Source organism: Haemaphysalis longicornis, unplaced genomic scaffold (assembly GCF_048455015.1).
Source record: "Haemaphysalis longicornis isolate Haplotype H1 unplaced genomic scaffold, Haemaphysalis longicornis Haplotype H1 scaffold_2, whole genome shotgun sequence".
Lineage (NCBI taxonomy): Eukaryota > Metazoa > Arthropoda > Arachnida > Ixodida > Ixodidae > Haemaphysalis > Haemaphysalis longicornis.
Genome location: NW_027526295.1, coordinates 195435406 through 195462905, shown reverse-complemented (window position 1 = coordinate 195462905; position 27500 = coordinate 195435406). Strand labels below are relative to the sequence as shown.

Sequence of the window (27500 nt, the reverse complement as noted above, 5' to 3'; positions counted from 1 at the left end):
TATTAATGCCCATGACGTAGAAATGCAGCCTAGTTAAAACATAAAACTTCAGAATGTGGGGCTGCTAGCTCATCAGAGTGCTGGCTGCACCCAATTCCGCAGAAAAACTGCGATTTAGCCGGCCGCATAACGCCGACTACGCTGTTACCAGCTGTTGCTGCGCAGCTTTTGTTTGTGGAAGCAAAGTAATTGGTATCGAATCGGACAACAGTTCTGGCTTACCCTGCGCTATGCAGACTTTGCCATCAATGTTATGTAGATATCCTTTGACGATGCACGAAGCGTTAAAATGTAACTCGACACTGAACGGTCCTGTGTGGTCTCGTGTGTTTAGTCCTGTCTTCATTGTTGCCCCGCTTTTACCGCGCTACTTAACCATGTTTCACAGTTCGAACCAACTAGCCCAATTTATATGCATTGACAAGTAGTCGTCTAACACCTTTTACTTTTTGTGCAAGTTCTTTTCGCCCCGTAACCAACGACTGTTTCGTCCACTGATATCCCGTCTTGCTCCCGGGAGCAGAACAATTACGCTGACGTCGACGACCCGGCATTGCATTTCTCTAAAAAGGACACTTTTGAGCTTTAAGCCGCGATGTCGAACCGACACCGCACGCAGTCAAAGCAGTCGAGAAGATCGACCGTACGGCCCACGCTACCGCAGCGCCGCCGCATACATCCGAACCGGTCTACACTCGCCGCTTCACGCCCGCTCACGGAGTGCGCCGGCCATTGAACCCACTTCCCCTATAATAGTACACTGTAACCGTATACGCCTCGAGCGCTGCCTGTAGGGGCGCCACTGAAATCCCTCTAGCGGTCCGTTTCGAAAGCAGCCGCGGGAGTCTCCATCCCGTGCCCCACTGTCGACGCTGCTTTTGCCGCAGGTTCACCACTGAGATTTACCGTTTGTGGGCGCTGGAAATCCATGTTTATGGGGAGCAGTCACTATGGTCGCAAATGGGGTTTGTTTACTAGAGTGCAAATGTTTATGACGCGATCTGTGGTACATTCGGCCTGCATAAGCGCTAGGTGTGTTTCACAGGCCAGTGTCGCGGAACGGACGTATGCATGGAGGAGCTGATTGCAGTTACACAGCGCCGAAATTTACTAACAGTGTCTCCGTAACTAACATTTTCGCAGATGTTCATGCTAGGACTATACACTACAATGTAAATCGGTTTTGTGCGCTCACACAATCTAGCGGAGCCCTCATACCTGACAGCACACCAGTTACGGTTGCCAATATCATATCTCATATATTGATCACCACCATTTACCAGTGTCATAATTTCGCGAACATTCAGCGAAAGTACGATGGATAATACAGAATTATACTCGGAGATCAGCACACGACAAAAAAGTCGTCTTGTCGTAAGGCGAGTGCCTGTAAGCATTCATTTGCTGCATATATCCTCCACGAGCAGCGCGGAGACGGGCTTAGAAAATAATCCGCGTCCGCGACTAATCCCTTCTTTGAAACATCGTCATATGGCACAGGGAGCCTGCAGAATTAAGCACAAACTGAAATCACAGGGCCTTATCAAATACCACAGTCTCCCAACGACACCTTTCATGACTTCGTGAACTGCCTACCCTGTATATTTCCAAAAATGCGTCCGCTGAGCGATCAGCTGTTCGTTGAATTCGAAAACAAAAGAAACGTGAACGCGACATTTGTTTGTGGGATCACTAAAGCGTTCATTGCTTGATTTCGCACCGAATTGGTACTCAGCGACCCCCTCCCCCCGCCCATGTATCGCCAAATAGCAGTGCATTTCGCGTCTAGTTAGTCTGGAGAATCCTACCTGGCTTAAGTTTAGACGAATGCCTTTAGCAAATCAGAAGCTGCCCTAGGTTTTTTCATTCCCGTTAGGGCTATTCTGTTTCTTCCGGACTTGCACAGCGTTTATTTTTCCGTATTTTCATTAGGTGTCATTGGTTCTTGCTATAAGCCGTGAGTGGGCACATACTTATCGAAGCACAGCCTTGTAATATACGTAACGTTTTCGCATGGCTTATATTCTTATAAAAGGCAGACGTTATTGCCCGAGATTGGGTAATCACATCTACGAAACATATTTTTCAGCGACGTATATATTCGAAACGAAGCCGCATTCGTTGTCCGCGATGCAAAACCAAACCGACCTCTCGCTGTGCCAGTATCAGGTCCACACGAGGCGACAGTAGAATTCACTTGCGCCTGACGTATTCGTAGGTGACAGTGGTGATATGCTGTTGCCCCCGCCAGCGCCCGGAATAGCGGCGACGAAGCGTGCTAAACCGCGTCCTCGGGTAGCTCTTGTTGGCGTTCTAGTAATCCACGAAGACGCAGCTGCTTCTTAGGTGACCTAAACGTACCCTTTGCTTATAGACGTCACCATAACAAGTTTTATAGGCCGCGGAAATGCGAAAAGAAGCAAAAGAGAACCAAAACACTGCACGAGACCCTATCAGCCACGCAGCGCAAATCCCGTCAACGCCGCGGATAAGCGGCGGCCGGCGGTGCAGCGATCGCGAAGCTCGAGGCGTATATATATACCCACCCCTTCCGCCATCCCCTGTGCGGAATGATTTTGGCCGTAACGGAACGACCTTGCAGGAGGTACCGTTCCGAGGCCTTAAGGCAGAAGATAAATTCGCTTTCTGAATACGGGGATAAGAGAGCCAAACCTCGCTGTGAAGGCCGTGCGACGGGGCATGTTTGCGCCGGCGCAGCCGGTTTCGACAGAGCCCGTTGCTTCGCAACACTGCACAAGCAAGCGTTTTGAATAAGTCGTCCGCATCAGGTCGGCAGAGACGCCGGACCACCGCACGCGATGGATGCTATCCTGGACACAGGCTGCTTCACCTGGGTCTTGTTACTGCTCACATGCGGATTGTACGCCTTCGGTCGTTGGGTGGTCAGGTGAGCCACTAAACGTAACGGCGATCTAGCTCAAGGACGCTGAAATTGGCCTCCCTTACAGAACTTTTTGTTGAGTTTCATTTGAAATTGAGTCAACAAATATTGTTGAGTGTCCAAAGAATTTCTGTTGTAATTCTTTTGGGGATGTGTTGAGTTTTTCAGGAAAAGTGGCCACAATGGTTTTATTGATTTTCCGTTGAGTTTCTTACGTCGAATTCCCATTGAGTGTCTGTTGAGATTCAACTGATTTCGTATTGATATTCTGTCGAGGTGTTTACGAGTGCTCGCTGTGTTTTTGTTGATTTTCCGTTAAGTGTCATTTGAGATTCAACTGAATGTGGTATTGATATGCTGTTAAGGTTTTTACGAGGGCTTGCTGTGTTTTTGTTGATGTTTAGTTAAAAGGTTTTTGCGCTCAGTTTCTGTTGCGGTGAAAGCACTTGTTTATTGAAAAAGCCTACTGTTCGTAGACCGTGCTACCAATAGTTAAACACCAGAGCTGAATTGAAGGTCCATTATCCTTCCTCTAAGATATCATGTAGTGGCACAAGAAATGAAAACAAAAGTCACGAGACAAACTAAAGCGGCTCTTTGGAGCTATACGGAGTTCGCATTTACAGTCACACATTCATAACACGCACCGCCTTCTGCAATGAAACAACGTAACCACCACGTCATGAACACACCACAGCAGAATTTTGCTAGCCAGACACATATTCCCACCAAAATGTCCAGTGTAAAGGTGTCCTCCAGGGCCGAGGTACCTGCATCCTTAAGCACTTGTACATACCACACCTGTCTGTACAAACACTTTCAATTTATTATTTGACGTAGCGCAGCAGGCTGCTGATTGGTGATGTACCCATTAAGCACAAGCAGCTTCGCTACAGGCACGTTTCCTGTCCCGCTATGTCCCAAAAGTTCCAAGTGGCACCTAAAAAGAAAAAAAAAGAAAAAAAAATACAAAAAAGGCTACAATGAGATATAGCTATCCGCAAATACTGGAGGAAAATCTGAAGTAGCTACTTGATATTCATGCCTGTATCTATTCCCACACAAAAGATTTTTGAAAAGCGGCCCAACCTGGGAGGCTGGTGTTCAATCTAGACAATGATGGAAAGCTGTGCACCCTGGTCTCCTGTTAGTCTGCAAGTTGCAAGGGTGCTTGTCGAGCATTCCATGAAGCTGAAGCCCCAACAAATGGCATGGGCTAAATCATCAAGCGCCAACAGAACGCATAAGCACGCCTTCACCCAGGCTTTAGTTTGTAGTAGCGTCACGTTGTTTCCGTGAAATGGGCCTCGCGAGCACGTGCTCACCCGAGCACTACATGACAAAAAGAAGACGATGTCACGCATAAGTGCCATCTCCTTTCGAAAAGCACGCGAGTTGACATCCGGGTATGTCGCTTCGGTGGAGCGATACGCTATATGAGCTATTGCAACAATGAAACGTAGGTCAATGATGAAGTCAAAAAGGCCGTTTGACGTTTCGGTACCCTTACAGGTACCTTCTTCACAATGATCATGTTCCGTGAAAAACGAAGCTATATATTGGCCATTAGGCGGCGCAATGAGTGCGCATAGATATGGTGCAGATAGCCGCCCGTTCTGATGATAGCGTCGGGGGTCGTGTGAATGATGCGGGACTCGAGCAGCAATCGACAAGACAGATTGCCCTCGGTTTGGAGTACTTTCGCCTCGTACCAGCCGACCAGGCATCCCATGCACTTACAGTGCTCTGTCACTGCGCTTGTTTTCGCATGGCCCTTGTTCACTTTGTTCTGGTGCTACGTTAAACGTCTGTGCAGATTTCCCGTTTCGCTAATGTACACTGATTTGCATTCGGTGCACGGAATCTAATAAGCACCTGGAGCGTGAGAGGGGGTCTTTCACATTGACAAGGTCAGAACGCAGCTTGCTAGTGGGCACGTGCGCTATGGGCAGACCGCGTTTCTTGAAAATGCGTGCGAGAGCTTCACGATTTGTAGGACATAGGGAATTGCAGGACGCTTTGACGCAGGCCTTTTGGATGCTTCTGCCTGCTCATATCAATGTGGATTCCTGCTTGTCGACCTCTTCGATTCTTTTCGAATAAAATGCTTTAGGCAGCTTCAAGGACTGCGTCAAAATGTGCTGCAATTCCCTACGTCCTACGCATGAGTGAAGCTCTCGCACGCACTTTCAAGAAACGTGGTGTGCACATCGCGCGCGTGCGCACTAGTAAGCTACGTTCTGACCTTGCCAACGTGGAAGACCCCCTCTCATGCTCCAAGTGTTTATTAGATTATGTGCGCCGACTGCAAATCAGTGTACATTGGCGAAACGAGCAATCTGCACAGAATATTAACGCATTGCCGGAATGAAATGAACAAGGTCCACGCGAAAACAAGTGCACTGGCTGAGCACTGTGAGAGGATGGGACACGTGGTCGACTGGGACAAGGCAAAACTGAGCGCAATCTGTTATCTCGATTGCTGCTCGAGTCCCTCATCGTTCAGACGACACCCGACAGTATCAACATAATGGAGTGCAATCTGCGCCATTTCTATGAAAACTGATTGCGCCGCGTAATGCCCAATATATAGCTTCGTTTTCCACGGCACATGCTCATTGTGATCAAGCACCGAAACGTTAAACGGCTTTTTTTACTTGGTCGGTGACGTTTGTTTCATCGTTGCAATAATGCTTGTACTTGATCAGACGGTATTCCGTCAAACAGTGGACTATACTACATGAGTCATTGCCGTTCTTAACTTGTACCCGAGTGTATAGAACCTCTCACTACTGCTATAAGATAGACCTATAAACGCACTTCAATATGGTCTTTATGTCTAGCTCTTGGAAACATACTGTATGGCTGTTACGTATAACTTCAGCTTTATGTTTCTAAAGAAAGCACCTGCTACCGCAGCAGGTAACATACCAAAGACATGAAGAAAAGGCGGTTTAACACGCCAAAGTACATCTGGGCTATGGGGAACACTGCAGGGGAAGGCTTTAGATTAATTTTGACCACCTGGGTATTCTTTGCACGCACCGAAATCTCGACACACGGGCGTCTTCACGTGTTGCCTCCATCTAAAAAGCCACCCCAGGCGGTATCTAACCGACATTCGCCCCCACAGCACACCACTCTAGCCACTGAGCCACTGCAGCAGGTTAAACATATGAAATAAAGCGAGTTTTGGAGTACAAATGAAAATAATAATCACACGTCTTATTTTACCAATCTACATACCTTTCGAAATCTACCATGGAATCCCCCCTCCCCTGCCGGCCTATTAAAACAACTTTGTCTCAGAAGGTAACCAGGCTGTTGCTAATGAAGGAAGTGTTTAAAATTCAAGATTTGTCGCTGTTAAAGTCGTGCACTTTGTTTTAGAGATAAGTGACATTACCCTTTTGCAGCCCCATGAGTTAATTGTGTTAAGATCAAATTGAAAGCATTGACGGTCGTTGTTGAAGGAAATGGTGTGATAAATTACAACATCGTCTGCAAATAGACCTACATGGGAGGAAATGCAACATAGAAGATGATTAATATAGATTAAAAAAGTACGTGACCAAGCAAACTAACTGGGCGGACAACAACAGTAGCAAGAGCAAAATAAGTATACAGTTATTAGTAGAAGTAAACTGCATTCGAGTAGAATGAAAATTTTCCACTCAAGTGAAGACATTCGGGTGAAGTTTGAGAAGTTTGTGGAGTGCAATGCGTTTGAATGCTTTACACAAAATCGAAAGAAACTGCAACAGTTTGTAAGGCTGCGTCAATGGAACAATGTAGACCGTGATGAAATCCTGAAAGTGGTGTTTCTCAAGTAACCCTTGTGAAAACCATGCTGATATTCGAATGTGCTATTGGGATTTTATAAATAATTAGAGACTTGAGAGTGGATGAAATGTTCCCCGACCTTGCATACGGTGCTTGTTGGGGAAATTTAATCGTGAAGTACCGGCCCATGCATGATTTATAGATTGGTGCTACCTCGGCTATCGTCCAATCATTGAGAATAGTGCCTGTCATCAGACTGCGAAAAAAGTGCCATCACAATTCTACAGACTGAGGGATGTACTTTTCGGAATAGTGTGATTAATACCAGTATGATCTGTAGTAGATAAAATGGTACGCTTACTTAACATAAAAAGTAGCTCCACCCCAGTTTATATGGTAACTTGCAAGCTCAAACCCATATTGAAAGATTCTAAATGTTTGCTTGGCTTGATTACATGCGGATACTTGCTTCAAAGTTAGTTCAATTTCTCTTCTTGCACTTTAGTCATCGGCCGCAGATTCTCTTCAATATCCCCGATAAGCAATGACACACACCAAACGCATAGCGCTGCTTCATGAAAAGGTTTCAAATAACCAGAGGTCACAACACTGCTAACAGGTATACGTCATGACTATGAAGTTCCACAACATGCAATAACTAACCTGAAAGTACATAATCGGTGGGTGCACTGATATGGCAGCAGTGCCTGGACTGATGCGTTGATAAAATGCGCTGGCTTCTGAACGGGTGGTCTAAGTGGCCAGATGATGGATGAAGGAATGACTATTCCTGGCAGAAAAGCGTACGGAGCACCAACGAAAGGCCAGGCAGTGTTTGGGTACAGCAGGTGCAGTGTCGGTTGGCCAGAGGAGGTTCTCGCAAAGCCTTTTAAACTGGACTGAAAGGCAGCCGACCAAGGACAGCCAGCAGCAGCACCTGAAGGTACATAATTAGAGTGAACTGACACTTGTTGATATACAAAAAAGCACACACAAAGCACGAATCCTTACATCAAGTAGATTTTTAAACTTTTAAGGACAGTAATGTTCAAGGCATTAAAAGAACATTCACGCAACATCCACAGTGAAATTTAGGTGACACGAAGAATTTGTTTATTAGACACGCAGGTACTGTGAGTGGGGTATGCATGATATATCCTAAGCTCACAGCTAATCTAATTAGCATGGAACGCATGCTAGCAGCACATCTGTACCCTAGATTTCAATAGGCACTGGTGTGTGCTCTTTGAAGCTCCTCCGTTTGAATGCCTGGCTTGTCTTTGCAAGTTCGGTTCTCCAATATAAAATCGAGTTTCCTGCGGGTTTGGGATAATGGTAACTTGCAAATTCGCTTAACTTTCTGCCCTAATAACAATACATATGCCTCTGATGTCGAGCCCCAGACTTCCCGCGAGCTACTCTGACGGAATCAAGTGTATGATTTTTCGCATGCACTTCCAGGGCACCTCCCGTTCATGTTATTTCTTGGTATACTGCAGGTATTTACGAAGGTGTACTAATCACAGCGTCGTGCCACTCACGCCAACTTTCGAAAGCGATCTGCAGCCGCAAAGGCACTGTTTGAGAAAGACATAACAAACCATCGCCCCGGTATTAAAGAGCCTTGCGTGATGTGAAATAATAAGCAGCGCGAGCATCGTAGCCAAGGTCTAGCTTCGGCGTAAATTGATGCCGACTGCTGCGGAAAGCTGTATTGGTAAATCCAGGGCGCCAAGCAAGTATGCTAAGGCCCGTAGGCTCATAGCAAATTAGATGGGGGTATAGTGAACCACTGACCCATAAACACCAGAACTCGTTCCAAACAAGTACAGAACAACAAAAAATGCGTACTTACCCAAGCAGAAACGACGTTTCCAACGTAAAACCCGTCTTCACTGTCGTCTCCCCCTTGCGGAAACCAACACACTTTGTTCGGACGCAATGTCATCCACTTTTGACGCGCAGTATTTTATGAGACGATGATCGTTCTTCCCTTGCACGCGTGTTCAACACGCGCGTAGGTTGCAAGGGCAGACATCACCATATAAAGCTTTCATAACTATGATTTAAGCTTGAAATAGATAAAACGGAACAAATCATGCCAGCAACAACTCAGCAACGCCATGGTCAAACGCACACAGAAAGTGAAAGATCGTTGCCAGGTTGCAATAGTAGCACCTCTATGTTTGACGAAAATCATGTTAGTACTGTAATATTGGTAATTACCTTTCTGCTTTCAAAGTCTAAAGTGTCTTTATAACTTTAATTGGAGGTATTTAAATGCAAAAGTGAATAAGAATAAAATAAGTGACATATATACTCATGTTGTAGAGAAGTTTTGACGTTTGTTTTGGTTTTGTTTTCACGGCGGGTTTCTCAAGAGAGAAGGTGCGAGAAAACGAACTACTTTGGGATTAGAAAGGGGGTAGTAAACTTCGGCGTGATTGAAAGCAAGGGACAGGCGCTTACCCTGGTTTAATAAAAAAGCGGTAATAAAACCATCACCAAAAAAAAAGAAAACGAGGTTTTACGAAGGTTCGACCCATGGACCTATAAAAGAGTACGCGAGCGCAATACCACTCGGCCATCTGAGTTTTTTTTCTTTATTGCCGATCACGGACAGCAACACCAGGGACCAGTTATAATGACAAAGAAAAATTACAGTAATGCCACCATGCCCCCAACGGCCGGTGTGGTCATTTAAAATTCGCTAAGCGTAGTTAAGGGTTCAATTTCTGACAAACACTCTGATGGAGAATTCATCGCTTTCTGAACTTCAACAAACTGTGACACACTTTCCCGAAAATACTGTCGCGTTGGTCGCGCGTCCACATACCATTGAAGCTAAGCGAGGCGCGAACGCCAGATGCTGTGCAGGCCCAACAACACGACACTGTCAAATAGTACACCGTCCTTTCTATCAATGAGCAAAAAACGTATGCCGTGTGGGCTAAGTGAAAAATCTTTCTGGAGTGACCGCTAGAGGACATCCCAAAGGAACACTGCGGCCCAACAATGAAGAAAGACATGCTCCACAGTTTCGGGTTGTTTACAAATAGGACATTCGCTTCCCCATGGCACTGGGAGCACCCTTTCTTTCATCCAAGTTGCGACTGAAAGTGTACCAGTGTGCAATTTAAAAAAGAAAGTGTTAGCCCCAAATGACACTTCCATCCGCTTCACTCGTTTTAACACGTCTTGTCCTGTACCATTGCTCTATACAGTGGCACTGGGAAGACTACGTCACATACATCCTTACATAATTTTTCCTGGTTACATTGGCCAGATATTGCATTGACAAACGGGTTGCCAAAAATCGGAATGACAAAACGATTTATTTAAAATATCCATAAACACCACATGCCATGCAACTTCACTCGAAAAGAAACCACAAATTCTGGTAAAGCACGCATTAACCGAATTTGCATGACAGTGCGCAGGAAAGGGTCCTGTACATCGCGCAAAAAAAAATCGGTTTACGAGTTGCCGCAGAAACAGGTGAGTCAGTCCTAAACCGCCATCACGGATTCGCCGAAACAAATTCGTCCTACTGCTGCTCTCCCCCGTGGATCCCCACACACCAAAACAGCAAACACGCGATGTAGCTTCTGGACATTCGAACGTGAACAATGCAGCACTTGGATAACAAACCGAAGCTTTGCCACAAAGAAAAGATTGCAAGTCGTGGCTCTCGCGAACACTGACAGCCCAGTTGTTTTCACTTTTTCCGCTTTCTCTTTCAGTGTTTGTACCTTCCCCCGCCAGTACGGCTCACTGTCGCGATAGTATTTCAGAGGGGTTCCTACTTTACTGGGGTGGTTACCCAAGTTACATTAGCAAAGGCCACTGGCGTTGACATCAGCTCACCGTGCCAAAACCCCAGGCATTTTCCCCAATTCACCGGACTCTCCATGACTTCACCAAAATGCTTTAGTGTGTTCACTGCGAACATCACGCTTTCTTTGTTCGATTGATTGATTGATTGATTGATTGATTGATTGATTGATTGATTGATTGATTGATTGATTGATTGATTGATTGATTGATTGATTGTAGGGTTTATCACGCCGACGCAACGCAGGCGATGAAGTGCGCCGTAGTGGAGGGCTCCGGATTAAATTTGACCCCCTGGGGATCTTTAACGTGCGTCGAAATCTCGAACACACGGGCGTTTTTGCTTTTCGTCTCCATCAGAAAAGCGGCCGCCGCGGCCAGGAATCGAACCCGTGACCTCGTGCTCAGCAGTACAACGCCATATAGCCACTGAGCCACCGCGAACAAACAACAAACAACGGCAATGTCGTCAGCACAGGCGAGAAGTTTGACCTCTGCCTCCTGTAGTTTAAATCCCCTTATTTTACTATTATGAATGATGCTCAGGCACAGAGCTTATGTGTATACAAAACAATAAAGGGCTGAGGGGGCTGCCCCGGCGCACCGAACGCTGCACCTCGGTGACCGCTCCCAATTTCTTATTCACTATCAACCATGTAGTGCAGTTCCGGTACGCCAGCGCCACTCCCCGTCCGATGACAGAACCGAGGTTGATGTGCACTAAAACATAAAACACTATCTTGTGAGAGACGCAATCAAAGGCTTTTTTCCAGGTCGAGCTGGAGAATCGCCACGCGCGAATGCATTGCATACCAACGTTCCACCAGGCATCTCGCCTTGTGGATATTCGTAAATATGTTACGATCCCTGATCATAGGTCGGCGTACTCACTCGTGAGTACACTCATTTGTACTCATTTGTACTCAAACTCACGAGTGAGTACGATGATGAGTGATCACACACCCAGAAAAAAACAGTGAGTACGATGACGAGTGAGTACAGGGGTAAGTCCACTACTCGTGAGTACAGTACTTATGAGTACACTGCTCATGAGTATGAGTACTCATGAGTACAGTATTCATGAGTAGGAGTACTCATGAGTTTGAGTATTCATGAGTATGAGTACTCATGAGTACACAACACTCATGAGTACAATACTCATGAATACTGTTTTTGCGAGTGCTTGCACTCTTGAGTATATGCACTCCTGAGTACAGTAGTGCAAACAGTAGTGCAAACAAGAAAACGGACGACAAAAGCTGCCACCCGAAGACACGCAGAAAAACGCAGTTTACGGCCACGGCTGCCCCGTTAAGCCCCGAGCTCCCCTGAGCCCGACCCGGCCTGAGAACAAGAGGAGACGCCAGACGCAACGCGAGTGCTTACGTTCCGTTTCGCTTTCTCACATGTACTTGCCTTCGCGCAGTAAGTCGCCCAACGACAGTGCACCGCGTCAGACGTTTTCTTCCTCTGTCCTGATTTATATGTAACCTGTGTTTTTCTAATCAATTAAACAATTTATTTTTTCTACTTAGTTTTTCATTCGAGCTACGACCTAGCTAACAGTGCAGATAAGTTGATTATTCGTGAGTAATACAAATTGAGTACTCATGAGTACAGATTGAGTACTCATGAGTGCAGAATGAGTAGTACTCATGAGTGCAGAATGAGTAGTACTCATGAGTACAGATTGAGTACTCATGAGTACAGAGTGACTACTCATGAGTACAGATTCAGTACTCATGAGTACAGATTGAGTACGAATACTCGTGAGGACAAATGAGTTTGAGTACAAGTGAGTACGATTACAAATGAGTATTTGATGAGTGAGTACGAGTGATTTTGGGAACAGACGAACTTTTTGAGTCTGAGTTTGATTGAGTACAGCGTGAATGAAAAAAATAGTGATTGAGTTTGAGTGAGTTCTTTCTGTTTTGCCGACCTATGTCCCTGATGCCACACGTCTGACGTGGACCTACAATTTGCTCGATTACCATTTGTAACCTTTTCCCCAGGACCTTCATAAAAAATTTGTAATCAACATTTCTTAGCGAAATTGGTCGGTATGCTTTACCAACCCGTAATTTTTGCTTGTCGTCTGCTTTCGGAGTTACTATTGTATGGGAGGTAGAAAAAGCAAGAGGAAGAGAGAGAATAGGAGGAAGTTATTTGAATGTGGTTGAAATTTTTGTGATATAGAAAAGATGTCGTTGAAATCGTTATGATATCACACATGTTGTATGGATATTGTCGCCATATTTTCAGCGGGAATATACGTACCGCTGCAAGAAAGTACTGAGAGTTGCATTATGAAAGCTGGCTACCTATACAAAATGCAACTCCCTTTAAAAATGCCACTTTAATACACTCACACTGCGAAAAAATATGTTTCTGCTGCCTAATTAGGGTGATACTTCCAGGACAGTGGGTATTAAAGTTTTAATGCACCTGGCTGTCCATGTCGAAGAGGCATGTACGTAGATAGTATATGGCATCATTTGTTGATGACTTGCCTACAAATAATCACCATCAGTCACTAAGAATACAACAAAAAGTCAACAGAAACTCCACACTGGAAAAATCATTGTGCAGACCACAACGAAAATTCCGTTGAGTTCTCAATGCGTAAACTCAATCAGCATTGAGTTTCTGTTGACTTTCCGTTGAATCAATAAGAACTCAACCAAACGTCAACAGAAATTCAGAACCATTTTTTCAAGGACTTTTTGTGCAGGTAGTCTAACAATCGTCGGTTTATACTAAAAAAAACGACGTCGTACGTCCCTGCTATTTAAGACGAAAGCTTTAGGTGGCCCCATGTGCGAAAAACCGGCGTTGTGGTAGTTGCTGCAATTGTTGTCCGATACAGAAAATGGCCTCCGCTGTAAAGAGAAATAATAACATTTCAGTTCGTATAGGCATCGAACCCGGGTCTCAAGAGGACCAGCTGGTGCTATACTTGCACTTTGGCTCAGCGCTTTTGCCAGCAGTGGAACAATAAATAGCTTAGTTCTACCGCTTGACAGATCAACGCTACGGCACGTGGGTAGAACAGGTGTTCGCCAGCCTCGGAGAGCTCAGATTCTGGAGAAGAGGCGGCGGGAAGGTGGGTAGTGTGCCTGGCGAAATAATTCGCGCCGAAGGAGGAAAAGCGAACAAAGACGCGCACATGTTGTATCAGTAAAGGAACCTTTGATAAGTGTCGTCAGAACAAGCCATAATGCTTTTGCGTTCAGGGCAAGTAAGCAGGTTCAGGGGACCCGATAGATTTTTTTTTCTCTCTCAGCAGTTAATAAACATGTAGCAGTTACACTCCAATAGCCTAGTACGCAGGCGTTGTTAGTCTGTCATCATTTAAACTACTCTATCTTTCCAATGAAAAGGTGCAGGCGAAACAGGAACGTCAACTGGTTGCTCAGTGTTGTTGCGCTTGAAACTTCTGCCTTCTCTAGTGCCGTGTCATAAATTATCATTACAACTGCCACTCGACGCCGTAATAATTTTCCTCGCTGCAACTTTCTTTCGCTAGTTCCATTGCAGCATACGGATACTTCTCCCATTTAGAGGCAAACCTCATTTATTGCGATATCACCGCGGATATACGAATATTCAACACCATCCCTATTTGAGCCAACACTGTGAAATGCTTTGTGCATCTACATTGGTGCCCTATGATCACTAAGATCATTTTGTTACGAGATGCTACTTAAGCCGCGAAGCTAGGCGTTGGTCGTGCACTTCTATGGCTTCTAGAACATCTGGTAAAAGAAAACAGCCTACGAAGGTCCCTCACGACATCCAGACTGATGCCAGCTGCATACCACCATGCAGATGATTATCAGAGCTTAGAAAACGAAATGAAACAGCCTTTCTGTTTTGAATGGACGTACTGTAGGCGGATGGTTATAACTGATAATGTTCGCGTTTTTTACACGAGAGCGTTACTTGGCTTATATCGCGGAAAGCAAGTTGTCATCAGGAAGTCGTGCTCATGGCAGGAAAGCCGTGAGAGAAAAACTGCCCACAAATGCCTCCAATCGGTTGCGAGGCGTCCTGTATCATATGCCTAAGAAATAAAACACCCACAAAAAAGAAGCACGCCCAGCGTACAGCTACGTGAAGAAGCGGAGGGGGTCGTGGTGGCTGCCCGGCAGCTGTTCCACTGCACGACTTCTGACAACGTAAGAGACATTGCAACGCAGCGCAACGTGCGAAGCGACATGCTGCAGTGAAACGATGTTAATACGCCACGTCACAACCACAAGCTCAGGTACATACCTCTGCGACAAGCAGCGCTTCTGCATTGAGACAGATCAAGAATTGCGGAGATGCCCCATATACTTTTTCGAGAAGTTGTGATTGCTCTCTCGCTGAAACGACCTTGGAAGTAACGCTTAATTAAACACAAGAAATTGAATGCACACTTTATAGCCCCATCTCAATAGGTGTGTAATACCGCTTTTAGCAAACATCACTCGTGAAAGGTCTGCTCAGGTGCTTTGAAGGAGAAAGCCTGGTGATTCTTATTAGTCTTATCTCTCTATCTTACCTTCTGCTACATCGGGTTTGCGTCTGTTTTTTCGCCTTCGTTTCTTGGTCTTTTGATGCGAATTACTACGACAGTCGAACTGGCCGATATTCACGCGGCAGCGTGCCCACAGTCAGAGCACTACTTCGCGTGCACCTGTTTTACTCGCGTACCGACACGTTCACCTGTCACGCCGCACGCACCATGTTAGTTTGGGGCGGCGTCAAACCGGCACAAGACGAAAGGGCACGCGGAAAAAGAGCACGCGACGGAAGAGCATGTTTTATGGAACTCCTAGATGGACAGTCATGTAGATTTTAACGTTTGTAGAAGTATTATAGCGGACACAAATTATGAGTTTCTCTTCACGCTCCAGCATAAAGTGCTTTGCTTTTTATATTGTCATAGTACATTTGTGTTATTTCTCAGCATACATAATACAGCTACTTGTCATTCTGGGCTATGCGGAGGGTAAATAATTTCTTTCCTACGATCTTATTCACGATGTTGATTGTATCACGCGAGAACCGCGCTTGCAAGTGCATATTAAATCTAATGCAGAGGGCGCGATTGCTCCTTCATAACAAATATGCTTTAATTATTACGTTATGATGGATATTTCAAAAGAATAACAATTGATTTAAGTCTGCAAAACAGAACTTTACAAGAGCGGTGTGGTGGATTCTGGAATTTGTTTATTGCTGTACGAGGTGTAACTCTTGTCCACGCGGAAAGCTCTTGCTCGCGCAAGAAAGCACCTAGAGTACCCGCCTTTCATGTACGTTCGTCCAGAGACTCAAAAGAGGTTTCGTTTTTTTTTAAACACCGAGGTTCACAACAATGATCAGTTTCACTAATCAGTTTACTGCGAAGCAGTATACCTCCAACCAGCCAAGGGAGTTTTCTTGTCCGTGTCAGCAGAAATTTCCCAGGCTTCTACTGGCTACACGAACATCTCAGGCTGCTACTGGCTAGTAGCCCAGCCAACACAAACTACTGGCACCGCCACGGATCGAACCTGGGCCCGAATGGACAAGCGGAGCGAGAGCCCGCCGTCTTGCCGACTAAGCTACGCCCATATCTGGAGACGGGGAGACAGAGGGTGGTTTGGATTCAGCATCTGGGGAGGGGAAGGGCGCTCCTTGGAGGTGACACATGAATCAAGAGTGAGGGGTGGCGCAAGGCTGGAGAAAGAGCAATGATGAGCATTTCTTTTCCTTCGCAGGAGACCTCACATTTAATTCCGAACTTGCCGCTGAAAGTTCTCTATGACTGGCAGGCCCAGATCGTTTCGTCCGCAGGCTCTCACATCTCTTCCAAAGTGGAGCGCGTTAGCATACGCTAGAACGCGCGGCCAAGTCCAAATTCAACGTGCTGCGCTACGAACTTAAGAGAAATGATATGCGCCCGGAATGCGATGATAGCTCAATCGAATATACGCCACTTTCATAACGCGGAGGACCCAGTTTTGATTTCGATCACGGGAAGCATTTTTAATGCGTAGTATTCTTTGTCGAGTACCACCACAGCCAGGACCGTGTAACGCCATGCATTTCCACAAAAATGAAGATATCGCTGAAGTTCCACCTGCAATCGTTATAATGGCGTAAACGGAGACAACTGGTCACACGAAAGTTTGAAAAACTAAGAAATAAGAAAAATATAAAAAATTTCACCATCTTCCCGTGGGGAACCCTGATGAGGATGCGAAGCACCATGGGGGTTCCGTGTGGTTCCATTGTGTTGCCGTTATAACCACCTGTTATAACTGGTGCAAAGGCACGCAAGTACTGTTGTGTTACGGTGAGTGAGCGGTGATTCTCGAGGTGCCGAAACTCGTCCATCAAGTTCTTGTCGATGTTGTCGTCTCTGTGGTAGAATAGGTAGTGTCCTTCAGCGTTGGTGAGGTAAAGGTTGTTGACGTTGGTGCACCGGCTGAGAGCAACGTACACGCCCTCCTCTTCGCAGCTTTGTCTTCTTCTCCTTCTTCTTCTTCAGCGGTTCCCCCACGGGAAGATGACGACGGTGGTTGAACGCGAAGCTATCTCGTGATGAATTCTTTGGTTGGCCAATCCCTAGGGGCATTCTGCCACAATCAGCATCAGAGGCGCTGCGGACGGGACACGGATGCGGGGCATCCCCCCGAGCAAGAGTTGCTTCGCATCTAAAAAATTACGGAAAATGGCGAAACGTGTAACGCCCTGCATTTGCATAATAATGAAGGTTTCGTGAAAGTTCCACCTGTAATCGTTATAATAGCGTTAGTGGAGGTAATTGGTCAAACGAAATTTTGCGAAAATAGAAAAATCACAAAACTATAAAATAATTTCGAAAAATGACGAACCGTGTAACGCCCTGCAATGCCACAATAATGCAGATTTCTCGAAAGTTTCAAATGTAATCCTCATAACAACGCAAATGAATATAAATGGTCGGGAAAATTTTGAAAAACTAAAAAATAAGATAAGTATTAAAAATTACGGAAATAGGCACAACGTATACAACATGGCATTTCCACAATATTGCGGATTTCGCGAAAGTTCCACCTGCAATCGTTATAATAGCGTAAATGGAGATAATTTGTCGCACTAAATTTCGAGAAAAAAAATAACAAGAATATAAAATAATTACCAAAAATGGCGAAGCGTGTAACCACCTGCAGTTCCGTAATAATGCAAATACCGCGAAAGTTCCAAATGTAATCCTTATAATAGCGTAAATGGCGCTAATTGGTCTGACGAAATTTTGAAAAACTAGAAAATAAGAAAAATATTAAAAATTACGAAAATAGGCAAAACGTACACCGCTTGGCAATTCCACAATATTGCAGATTTCGCGAAAGTTCCACCTTCAATCGTTAATTGCTCGAACGAAATATTGAGAAACGAAAAAATAACAAAAATATATGAAACAACGCCCTGCATTTCCACAATAATGCAGATTTCGCGAATGTTCCAAATGCAATCCTTATAATAACAGAAATGGAGATGATTGTCGGACGAAATTTTGAAAAATTAAAAAATAAGACAAATATTAAAAATTACGGAAATAGGCAAAACGTATACCGCATGGCATTTCCAGAATAATGCATATTTCGCGAAAGTTTAAACTGTAATCTTTATAATAGCGTAAATGGAGATAATTGGTTTAACGAAATTTTGAGAAAATAAAAATATAACAAACATATCAAATAATTACGGAAAATGGCGAACCGTGTAACGCCCTGCATTTCCACAATAATGCAGATTTCGCTAAAGTTCCAAATGTACTGCTTATAAGAACGTAGGGATAATTGGTCGGACGAAGTTTTGACAAACTAAAAAATAAAAAAATATTTAAAAATTTTGGAAATAGGCAAAACGTATACCGCATTGCTTGTCCACAATACTGTGGATTTCGCGAAAGTTCCAAATTTAGTCGTTAAAACTACGTAAATGGATATAATTGGTAGGACAAAATTTTGAAAAACTAAAAAATAAAAAAATATTAAAAACCATGGAAGTAAGCAAAGTGTATAACGCATATCATTTCCACAATAATGCAGATTTTGCGGAAGTTCCACCTATAATTGTTATAATAGCGTAAATGAGGTAATTGGTAGAAAGAAAATTTTGAACAGTAAAAATTAAGAAAATATAAAAAATACAGAAAATGGCGAACCGTGTAACCATGCATTTCCACAATAATGCAGATTTCGCGAAAGTTCGACTTGTAATCGTTATAATAGTGTAATTGGAGATAATTTGGAGATTGGAGATAACAGTACTTGAGCTTCAGCTATCTGGGCTGCGGAGAGTGTGTATCGCGCGTGGTCTACGTCACGGCTGTGGTTAGTGCGCAGGCTCAACTCTTTATATGTTTTCCTTCTTTTCAATAAACCTTCAGTTGTTAGTAGCGCTCGTGTTGTGTAGTCCTCTCTCGTCCCGTTTAATTTGCGCTGTTAAATCATGAATTGGAGATAATTGGTTGCCAATGCGGCTGGTTGCGAATGCCGGCCAAATTGTTCAAGCTTTTTAATGTACTAACTGAATTCAAAACTGAATTCAAGATGAAGCAAGAAACGTCTGTGGGACGTCTGATCACGTATTCGACGGTTTAGCGGAGAGCAATACCTGCGCAATTTGTTTTGGCCATGGTGTCAGCCGGCGGTTGCGACGGCCCGCCAAACTCCTCAAGCATTTCAATGTAATAAGCGAATTCAAAACAGCGCAAAAAGATGGGGCAAGAAACGACGACACGTGGCGCTGTTTTTTTTTTTCACGTCTTTTTGCGCTGTTTTCAATTCAGTTGTATGAACCAACTAGCCAAAACCACCGTTCTAACGCAGTCCAAATGTGACGGATAACGTAGTTTTTGCGGAAACCAGGAATATGCACCCTTAACAACAGGAATGACCACAAATATATGCGAACAACCTGTGACGTTGTTTCATACACATGACCTTGTTTAGGGAAATTGAATTACCTAAAGGGGACGGTGAAGTGATTTGTAAAAATGGCGGGATTACTTGTGGACATTGTAGTCTGTAGTCCCTAGACTAAGTTTCGACCACTCTGGGTGCGTTTACGCGACTTTCTTAGTAGAAAAATTAATTTTAAAATGCTGTCCTAACCTCTCTATCCTCCTCGCCGATTTTCTATGACGTTTCGTATGACGCTTACTCCTGTAGGCTCAGCTTGACTGCAGCGCCTACTTCAGCTCGCCAACCCAAGGGCGGCCGTCGGCGGGTCGTCTCAATTCATTAGCTCAGTTAAAACTAAGCCACGGAAATAATTGTGCCCGGATGAATGTGGCTTTATTTTGCTAGTTTGTAAAAAGTCCAAGTCAATGTATCTCTACGCTTGAGCAATACGTATATTGGCTTACGACGCTTCGCTGAGTTCGCTTCACGGGAGCTGTAAGCTGCATTTGCCCGCGCAACTGGTACGCTAGTAAAAAATCTAAGGCCAATAAATAGTGGAAGAAGATTAAGCGAATTTAATGTAGGCAATAAGCCAAAAAATCAACCAATGCTCTTTTTGTAAAGCGTAAATGCAAGGAAGGGAAACACTTTTTGCGCGGGGTGAGCTAGCACCGAGGTCAGCAGCACAGTCGCACATTGGCGATCTCTTTTATCCCGCCTCAAGAACGCAGTCTCTAGTGGTAACATATATGTGGAGATTTGACGGACGCAAAAAAGATATCCTTTAAGCTCCTTACATCAAAACTCACAGTGAGAACATGCTTGCGCGACAAAGAAATACGTATCTCTTGCTCGGATAATTGCCGCTTATATCAACTACAAACCATTAATCGTTGCTTTCTTTTGTGCCGGGATGCGGTGTTTTCGTGGGATGTTTTGCAACAAGCTGTTAAAAGGGACATGGACATTACCCTCCACACAATGTGGTTCTTCCCTTCTAGATACACTACTGGAGTGCCCTATTATATTTTTTTGTGATGGGATTGTATAGATAGTAAAGTGCCGCATGACTGGCTGGCATGCGGAACCCCCCGGCCCAACGAAGTCCACTTTTTGGGAGCGGGCTGCGTTGGTGCAGAGCATCTATGTGGCGGAAAGTTAAACACCAGAGTGGCTGCACTTGTTGGACGCGCGTGTCTGCTTGCTGAAGTTTTGACGGCGACCTTATTGTAGTTCATCTGGTGTTATCCTGATCGGATAACTGCTAACCTTTGTATTGCATAATAACCGCCAGTTTTTCATGCAGAAAAGAACAAAATGTGGCATGGACGAGTGCTCTGAAGCACTAGATGCAGTGCATCGTAGCAAGAGGTTCGAATCTCCGGTTGAATTTTTTTTTGGCAGTTGATTTTTTTTTTTTTTTGCATAGGTAATGTTAGCAGCCGGGGTAAAGGTAGCAGCCGAGTCACGTAGCCCGTAGGGCATGACCCGCCACGCGTACAACCTACTCGTGGTAGCGAAAGCTGTGTACCTCTGCGATGCTGGTTCGACGGCTATTTGCCAGTACCCTCGCGTCATGTCTAGTAAAGTGATATATTTTTCCTTAGCGACATCATACAGTGGCTCTGTCATGTTCCCCATGGGGAAGCTGTCCGCCTCAGTGACGGCGTTTTGCTGGCTGTAATCGGTACACATTAGTATCGTACTGTTACGCTTTTGACACACAGACGACAGGGTGAGCAGCGCTACTTTCGATCGGGTATCTCAGCCCCACTATCTAAGCTCTTGGACCTGACGTTCGACCTCTCCTCTCAGTGTTATTGACACTCGATACGGGTAGGCCCTAGTGGGCTTCGCTCCTTTGAGAAGAACAATTTTGTGTTCTCCGACACTACATTTCCCGGGTTTCCCTGAGAATGTGGCTTCGCGGCATCCCACTAGTCCAGTGAGCTCTCGCGACTGCGTGGCCATCAAGTGACCAAATTCCTGTAGCCGAACTGATACGCTGCGCTCAGCATTTCTTTCTGGGGTGGTCTCAAATTTTCCCAACTCCTTGTCCGACTACAACACCACCCCAACGTTCTTCGCGCGAAGGTAGTACCTCCTCAGTCGGTTCGCATGCACCCACATTTCTGTGTTGTAAGGGAATTGTACAATGTAGCTGTTTGGCCTGATCCTCTGCTTTATCTTAGCAGGCTCTGACCACCTCGGTTGCATTTTCCCCACCTGTCGTGTTTCTAGGACTAAGACTCCCCCCCCCCCTCTTCCCCCTCCCGTCGAAGTCTTTAGGACGTGCCCTTAGGTTGTACTTTTCGGCGTACGATTGTTGCACCTCTTCCACCCTTAGGTCCACTACTCGTGCCGCTTCTCCCAACCGCGCCGGCAACTCTGTCAAATAGTTGACCGCAGGCTTGTTGAGTCCTGCTGGGGGCTCCCATGCACCAACCCAAGTCTTTTGTAGTATGCTTAACGGTCGCTGCGGAACACGCCCGTACATAAGCTCAAACGGTGACACCCCCGTGATCTCGAGAGGCAATTCCCGGTAAGCCCGAAGGATACACGGTATAAATCGAACCAAATCACAGTCGTGGCCGTGAATTACGGGCCTTAGCATGGCCTTAAGCATGCCGTTCCAATGCTTCACGAGTTCGTTGTTGCTCTCTGGGTGCTCCGGCGAGGAGAAACGCACCTGTACTCCGAGTCACTCCGACAGCTCCTTCGTCAATCCCGCCACGAAGTTCGAACCCTGATTGCAACATACTAACTTGGGAACGCCAAAACACGAGAAAATGTCGAGCAATGCTTGACAGGTTGCCTTGGTGGTCAGGGTCCGAAGTGGCACCACCTCCGGTCACCGGGTACATAAGTCGATCACGCATAACGCGTATCTGTTCCCGGGACGAGACCGGCTCAAGACGTCCAATGCAATCTAGGTAAATAACCTGGAACGTTTCCTGAGGTGTAGTAAGTGGTGTGATAGGGAATTGATCCATCACCCTTGCCCTTGAAAAGATTTGGCAAGTAGAACATAACTGACAGTGCTTCCTAACATCTCACGCCAGTAGTGGCCAAAAGAAAGCGCTGCGAACGTGCTGTTTGGTCTTTTTCTCGGAAAAGTGCCCGCCTACTGGCGCGTCGTGCGCGAGCGTTAGCACTTCCCTACGGCGTGCCTACGGGAGTACCAGCTGTTTACAGGCTTTTTCGTCGAGAGTGCCACGATGAAAAAGTAAATCCCCCTCTAGAGACATTCCATGAGTCCAAGCTTGAGCCTCTGACCAAGCGCTTTCTTACGATTTGTCTGCTCTTTGCTCCTCAGTAAACATCTCGAGTCTAGCTGGCCCTTCTTTGCACCGTATTTATAACTTCGCTGGACTATGCCACACCTACAAAGCATTCCTGATGCCCGTCCAGTTCTGTGTTCAATACAGAAACCTGCTCACTAAGTCCCTCTCCTGCGCTGCGCTCCGCGCCCTGTTCTTTCTCCATTTCCCCCAAGCGTGTCGCTAGTTCTGCAGCCTCATTTTCCACTCTCTTGAGTTCCTCAAGTGTGTGTGGCGTAAGGACAGCCTCAACCCCTACGGCCAACTCTGTCCGTTACTGCGCAGAGCGTCATGAGTTTGGGATTAATACTCCCGGGCCATTCCGATCTGGTAGGCTAAGCGTCACATACATGAGGTCCGCGGGTACTGTGTGCCCAAACGAACCGCTAAGACGCACTTTCCCACGATCTTCGGCGCCCTCGGGGACTACGTCTCTCCTCAAAATGGTGATGTCGGCACCCGAATCCAAACAGGCTTTAAACGCTCGCCAATCCAAGTCAGTCGCGAGTCTCCAACTGCCTCTGCGACTGACTCTTTACTCTCTGCTGCCTGCCAGCACGTGGCCTTAACGGCCGTAAGACTGTCCTGAGGCCTCTTTGATGGGTCTTGAGGTTGAGATCCCCTCGAATTTGCTTGCGGGCAATTTGACCGGAAGTGTCCCAGGCGACCGCAGGTGAAGCATATCGGTGGGGCTCTGATCGCTTCTCGGTTGTTTATCCACCAATTCTTTCTGCTTCGCAGCCCCCTTTTTGTCTCCTACCAGCTGTTTTAGGTTCAGCAAACGGTGACTTAACTTGCTATCCTCGTACTTCTCTGCTAGCCTCGCAGCGTCCTTCGGCCTGAGCCAGTCTCCGGTTTCCTACTGCAGCACGTACGTTCGGACCTCACGGCTCATGAGCTCTTATGTGCGATCCGCTACAAGCAGTTCCTTGAGCTCCTCCACCGTTTTTATTTTACAGCTATGGAGATAATAGTCTAGCATGGTCTCTACCCTCCTCGCAAACTGACCCCATGCTTTGGTGACTTTCCGGCAGACCTAAAACCTTCTGCTGTACGCCTCTGGAGTGAGCTTCAGTTCTAGCCACACGAATTCACGCACCTCCTCGAACGACAGCACCCCACCACCTGGTTTGTTCGCTATCAGCCCGCGGCACTTTTCAGTGAAGAAAGGCGCAATGATGGGCCCACGCGCATCGTCAGGGATAGCACGGTTATTCAACATATTTCACGCGTTCCTAAACCAAGCAGGCACTAGTTCGTCCAATTCTGGCACTGCAGCAAGAACTGTTCTTCAGCATACGGCCTGGTCTAGACCTGGTACCATGCTCGCGTTATCCATTGCCCCGTTTCTTCAACTTTTCGAGCTCGAGTTGCAGCTCCAATACTCTTTATTGTTAGCTGCTGCACATCAGCAGATGCAGCTGTACCCGCATCGCTTTCCACTGAAGCAATGTCTCCTGTTTGTTGAAGCATTATGGCAACTGCAACATTCCCGGGGTTCTGAGTGTTTCATGTTCTACTTGGGGTTTCCTTGCCCATCCCACTCATCGCTCCTGCCTTCTCGGCTCCTGCTCGGGTGGTTCCTGCCATGGGACCCCAGGAGGAAAGAGAATAAGGGCCTACCTGAGTTCAGCGCGGCGACTGCGTTGCCACAGTCTGCGTCGTCGGCGCCTCGGCGTCGATGCATCGTGGTTTGCCACCCGCTGCCAGCGCGTCCGCAGCTCCGGCGCTGGAGCGTCCCACTTCCCGTCATGAGCAGGCCCGCGCTAGGCCTCCCACTGAGATGGCGCATCGTCGAATCGCGGCTACCGCCGCCTTGAGCCGGAGTTCACGAGGCCTCGCGCCGTGGTGTCGCCCCGTGGAATCGTGGCTGCCGCCGCTTTGAGCCGGATCACGAGGCCTCCCGCGGAGGTGTCGCCCCTTCGAACCGCCGCTGCCGCCGCCTTGAGCCAGAGCTCACAAGGCCTCGCGCCGAGGTGTCGCCCCGTCGAATCGCGGCTGCTGCTGCTTTGAGCCAGAGCTCATGAGGCCTCCCGCGGAGGTGTCGCACACTCCAAAAGCGGCTGCCGCCGCCTTGAGCCAGAGCTTACGAGGCCTCGCGCTGAGGGGTCGCCCTGTCAAATCGCGGCGGCCGCCCCCTTAAAGGAGTACTGACACGAAATTTTTATGCTACGTTTTTTTCGCTGCTATGCGTGCCTACCAGCCCACTAATCATAGAATGACAGATTAGGCGGTCGAGCGCAGCGTAAACATTCATTTACGGCGTCGTTTATTCGTGCCAGTTTCGGTTTCGACAAAAAAACGCCGAGCGGCCGCCATGACAGCATGTATCACATGGCGTCACCATTCTTGCCGTATCGCTGCCTCTCTGGAAGCGCGCGCGAGCGAGCGCACGCGCGCGCCCCATGGCGCGCCCAGACCGGCCGAGGTCTTCGCCGTCCCCACAGGCCCTGGCAGCATGACGTCAGTCCCAAAACCATGACGTGTACACACGCCCGAGCAGCGCGCGCCAACCACAGCCAGCGCGTCGGCTTTGTCACGGGAGCCCCGACGTCGGCAGTTTGGGGCGCGTAGCAGATGATGTCATGTCGGTCCGCTCTGGGCTTTCTCGTGCGGGCGAAGATTAAAATGGATTTTAAATATGTTTCGCTGAACGGTTGCTGTTGAAACTTGCTGGGAGATATCTCCTGATAAAAAGGAAGCGTTTTACATAGTTATCTCAGCTTTGAAATTTCGTGTCAGTACTCCTTTAAGCCGGAGTTCGCGATGCCTCGCGCAGTGGTGTAGCCCCGTCAAATCGCGGCTGCCGCTGCTTTGCGCCGGAGCTCACCAGGCCTCCCGCGAAGGTGTCGCCCCGTCGAATCGCGGCTGCCGCCGCCTTGAGCCAGAGCTCACGAGGCCTCACGCCGAGGTGTCGCCCCGTCGAATCGTGGCTGCCATCGCTTTGAGCTGGAGCTCACGAGGCCTCCCGCTGAGGTGTCGCCTCGTTGAATCTTGGAGTCTCACCCGTTGTGGTCCGAGCCGAACCTTATGTTGAAGGAGTCTCTCACGATTCCCCACCAACTTCAGCACGCTGTCGGGGTCATTCTGTCGACTGCGCCAGTTAGATTTCACCTCTCCATCTTCTTGGTGAATGATGCAGGCGAGATAATTAGGTTCTTTGGGGTGCTCGAGCGGACAGGACGATCTCGACTCACTACGATGACCGATGTCCAATGCTTGAAGAACTTGAGGTATGAGAACTCCTTTTCTTGCTGGATATTAGATTTATTTACACTATTTGCATGACTCCAGATATTTACATCAGGACAGAATGACGGTTACTTTGCCACTCTCCCGCAGCATCCCGTTCGGCCAAGATCTATACTGAACTAGATCCCTCTCGACCGACCCCGGACAAAACCTGGCACTGTGGTTTTGAACGCGAAAACCACGCCTCCAAGGGGCGTTGAAGAAAGAGCGAAAACATTTTTTCGACATGATTCACATGGACCACTTATTGGCCACAATAAACAACCAATCCTAAAACGTCCACATGCATGGTCACGTGACCCAACACTCTCTCTCTCTCTCATGGAACTCATAGTACGCTTCCCACGCAGGTTATTGCAACCAACAAGCCAAGACGAAACATCTGCCATCCAAAGTCACTGACCGCGCTGAGTTGTCAACCCATTAACTTCACCGGGCGGCGCCTGTACAAAGTGCAAAGGCCGAACGCCCAGGGCAGTCTTCGCGCGGCTAACATCCTACAGTGTCCTCGCCTTCCCGCCTCGCCTTGGTCCCTCCTCGCTTTTTCTTCCTGTCCGTTGTCAACTTTGACGAACGTCCGAATCCCCTCCCAACGTCGGCAAGCCATCACACCCGCGTGCGCGCTGTCCGAGAGAAGACAGCGCGCCGACACTGTTTTCACTACTGTGCATCCCACCGCCTTTCGCGGAAACCGGCTGGTCGAGGTGGACGCACAGCAACGTCACAAGAGTACCCGGGCTAAGCATCCCCACCTTTTCCACACAAAGGGATAGAACACAAAGCGGAACGGGGCAGCTACAAACGGAGGTAACTCCGATACATCAGCTGCAGGCGGCTTGCATTAATTAAATGACGTGGCCAAACTTAACCACACTGGCGGTGCAAGAAAAGAAAGAAATGCCTGTTTTTATTCATGTTTTGTGCGCGTTTGTATGCATTATCAATTTTATCACTATTAATTGTGATTTGTGCCTATTTTAACTCTAAAATTACATTGTTTTGTATTTTACGAGAACGAAACTGGGCACCAGTGGCGACACCAAAATATAGCGGGTGAACGGGAAACTTTCAACTGCGTTTCGTGGAATTGTGTAGATCGGCTAAACTCCTTCCAGTTCGAATGGCATTTGGAATTTCGAAGGCCAGTTGACTCAAATGTCCTTTCAAACGCTCGTACAGCATAGGTATGTGTCGTATGCATGTTTTGTCGTATACAAGATCGTAAATGCCCGGTGTTTTGCGCCGAGTACCGCTCCCACGGTATTGGGGAGCAAAAAATCTACCGGAACGAATCACGTGAGAACGACGTGCGGATACCAAGCTGAGATCGAAGCGCTGTCGGCCAGTACTGCGAGACATCACACCGCAAAATGAACTTCGGTGGAGCGTCCATCTTCGAAAGCGTGACCAACTGAAATAACTGCTACTTATTTTGGACATATTCACAAAGCAGCGAAAAACATAAATCATTCCCTCCGA

The 27500-nt window shown here is 46.9% G+C and overlaps 1 protein-coding gene across 1 annotated transcript in view; it reads left to right on the top strand.

The window, feature by feature from the left end:
- Positions 1–2589: 2589 nt before the first annotated feature.
- Positions 2590–27500, top strand: part of LOC144169740 (cytochrome P450 3A41-like) — a 66159-nt gene continuing 41248 nt past the window's right edge. Inside the window, exon 1 of the mRNA XM_077699064.1 lies at positions 2590–2908. Coding sequence (XP_077555190.1) covers positions 2820–2908 — 89 coding nt within the window. The 5' untranslated portion in view covers positions 2590–2819. The remainder of the gene's footprint in view (positions 2909–27500) is intronic.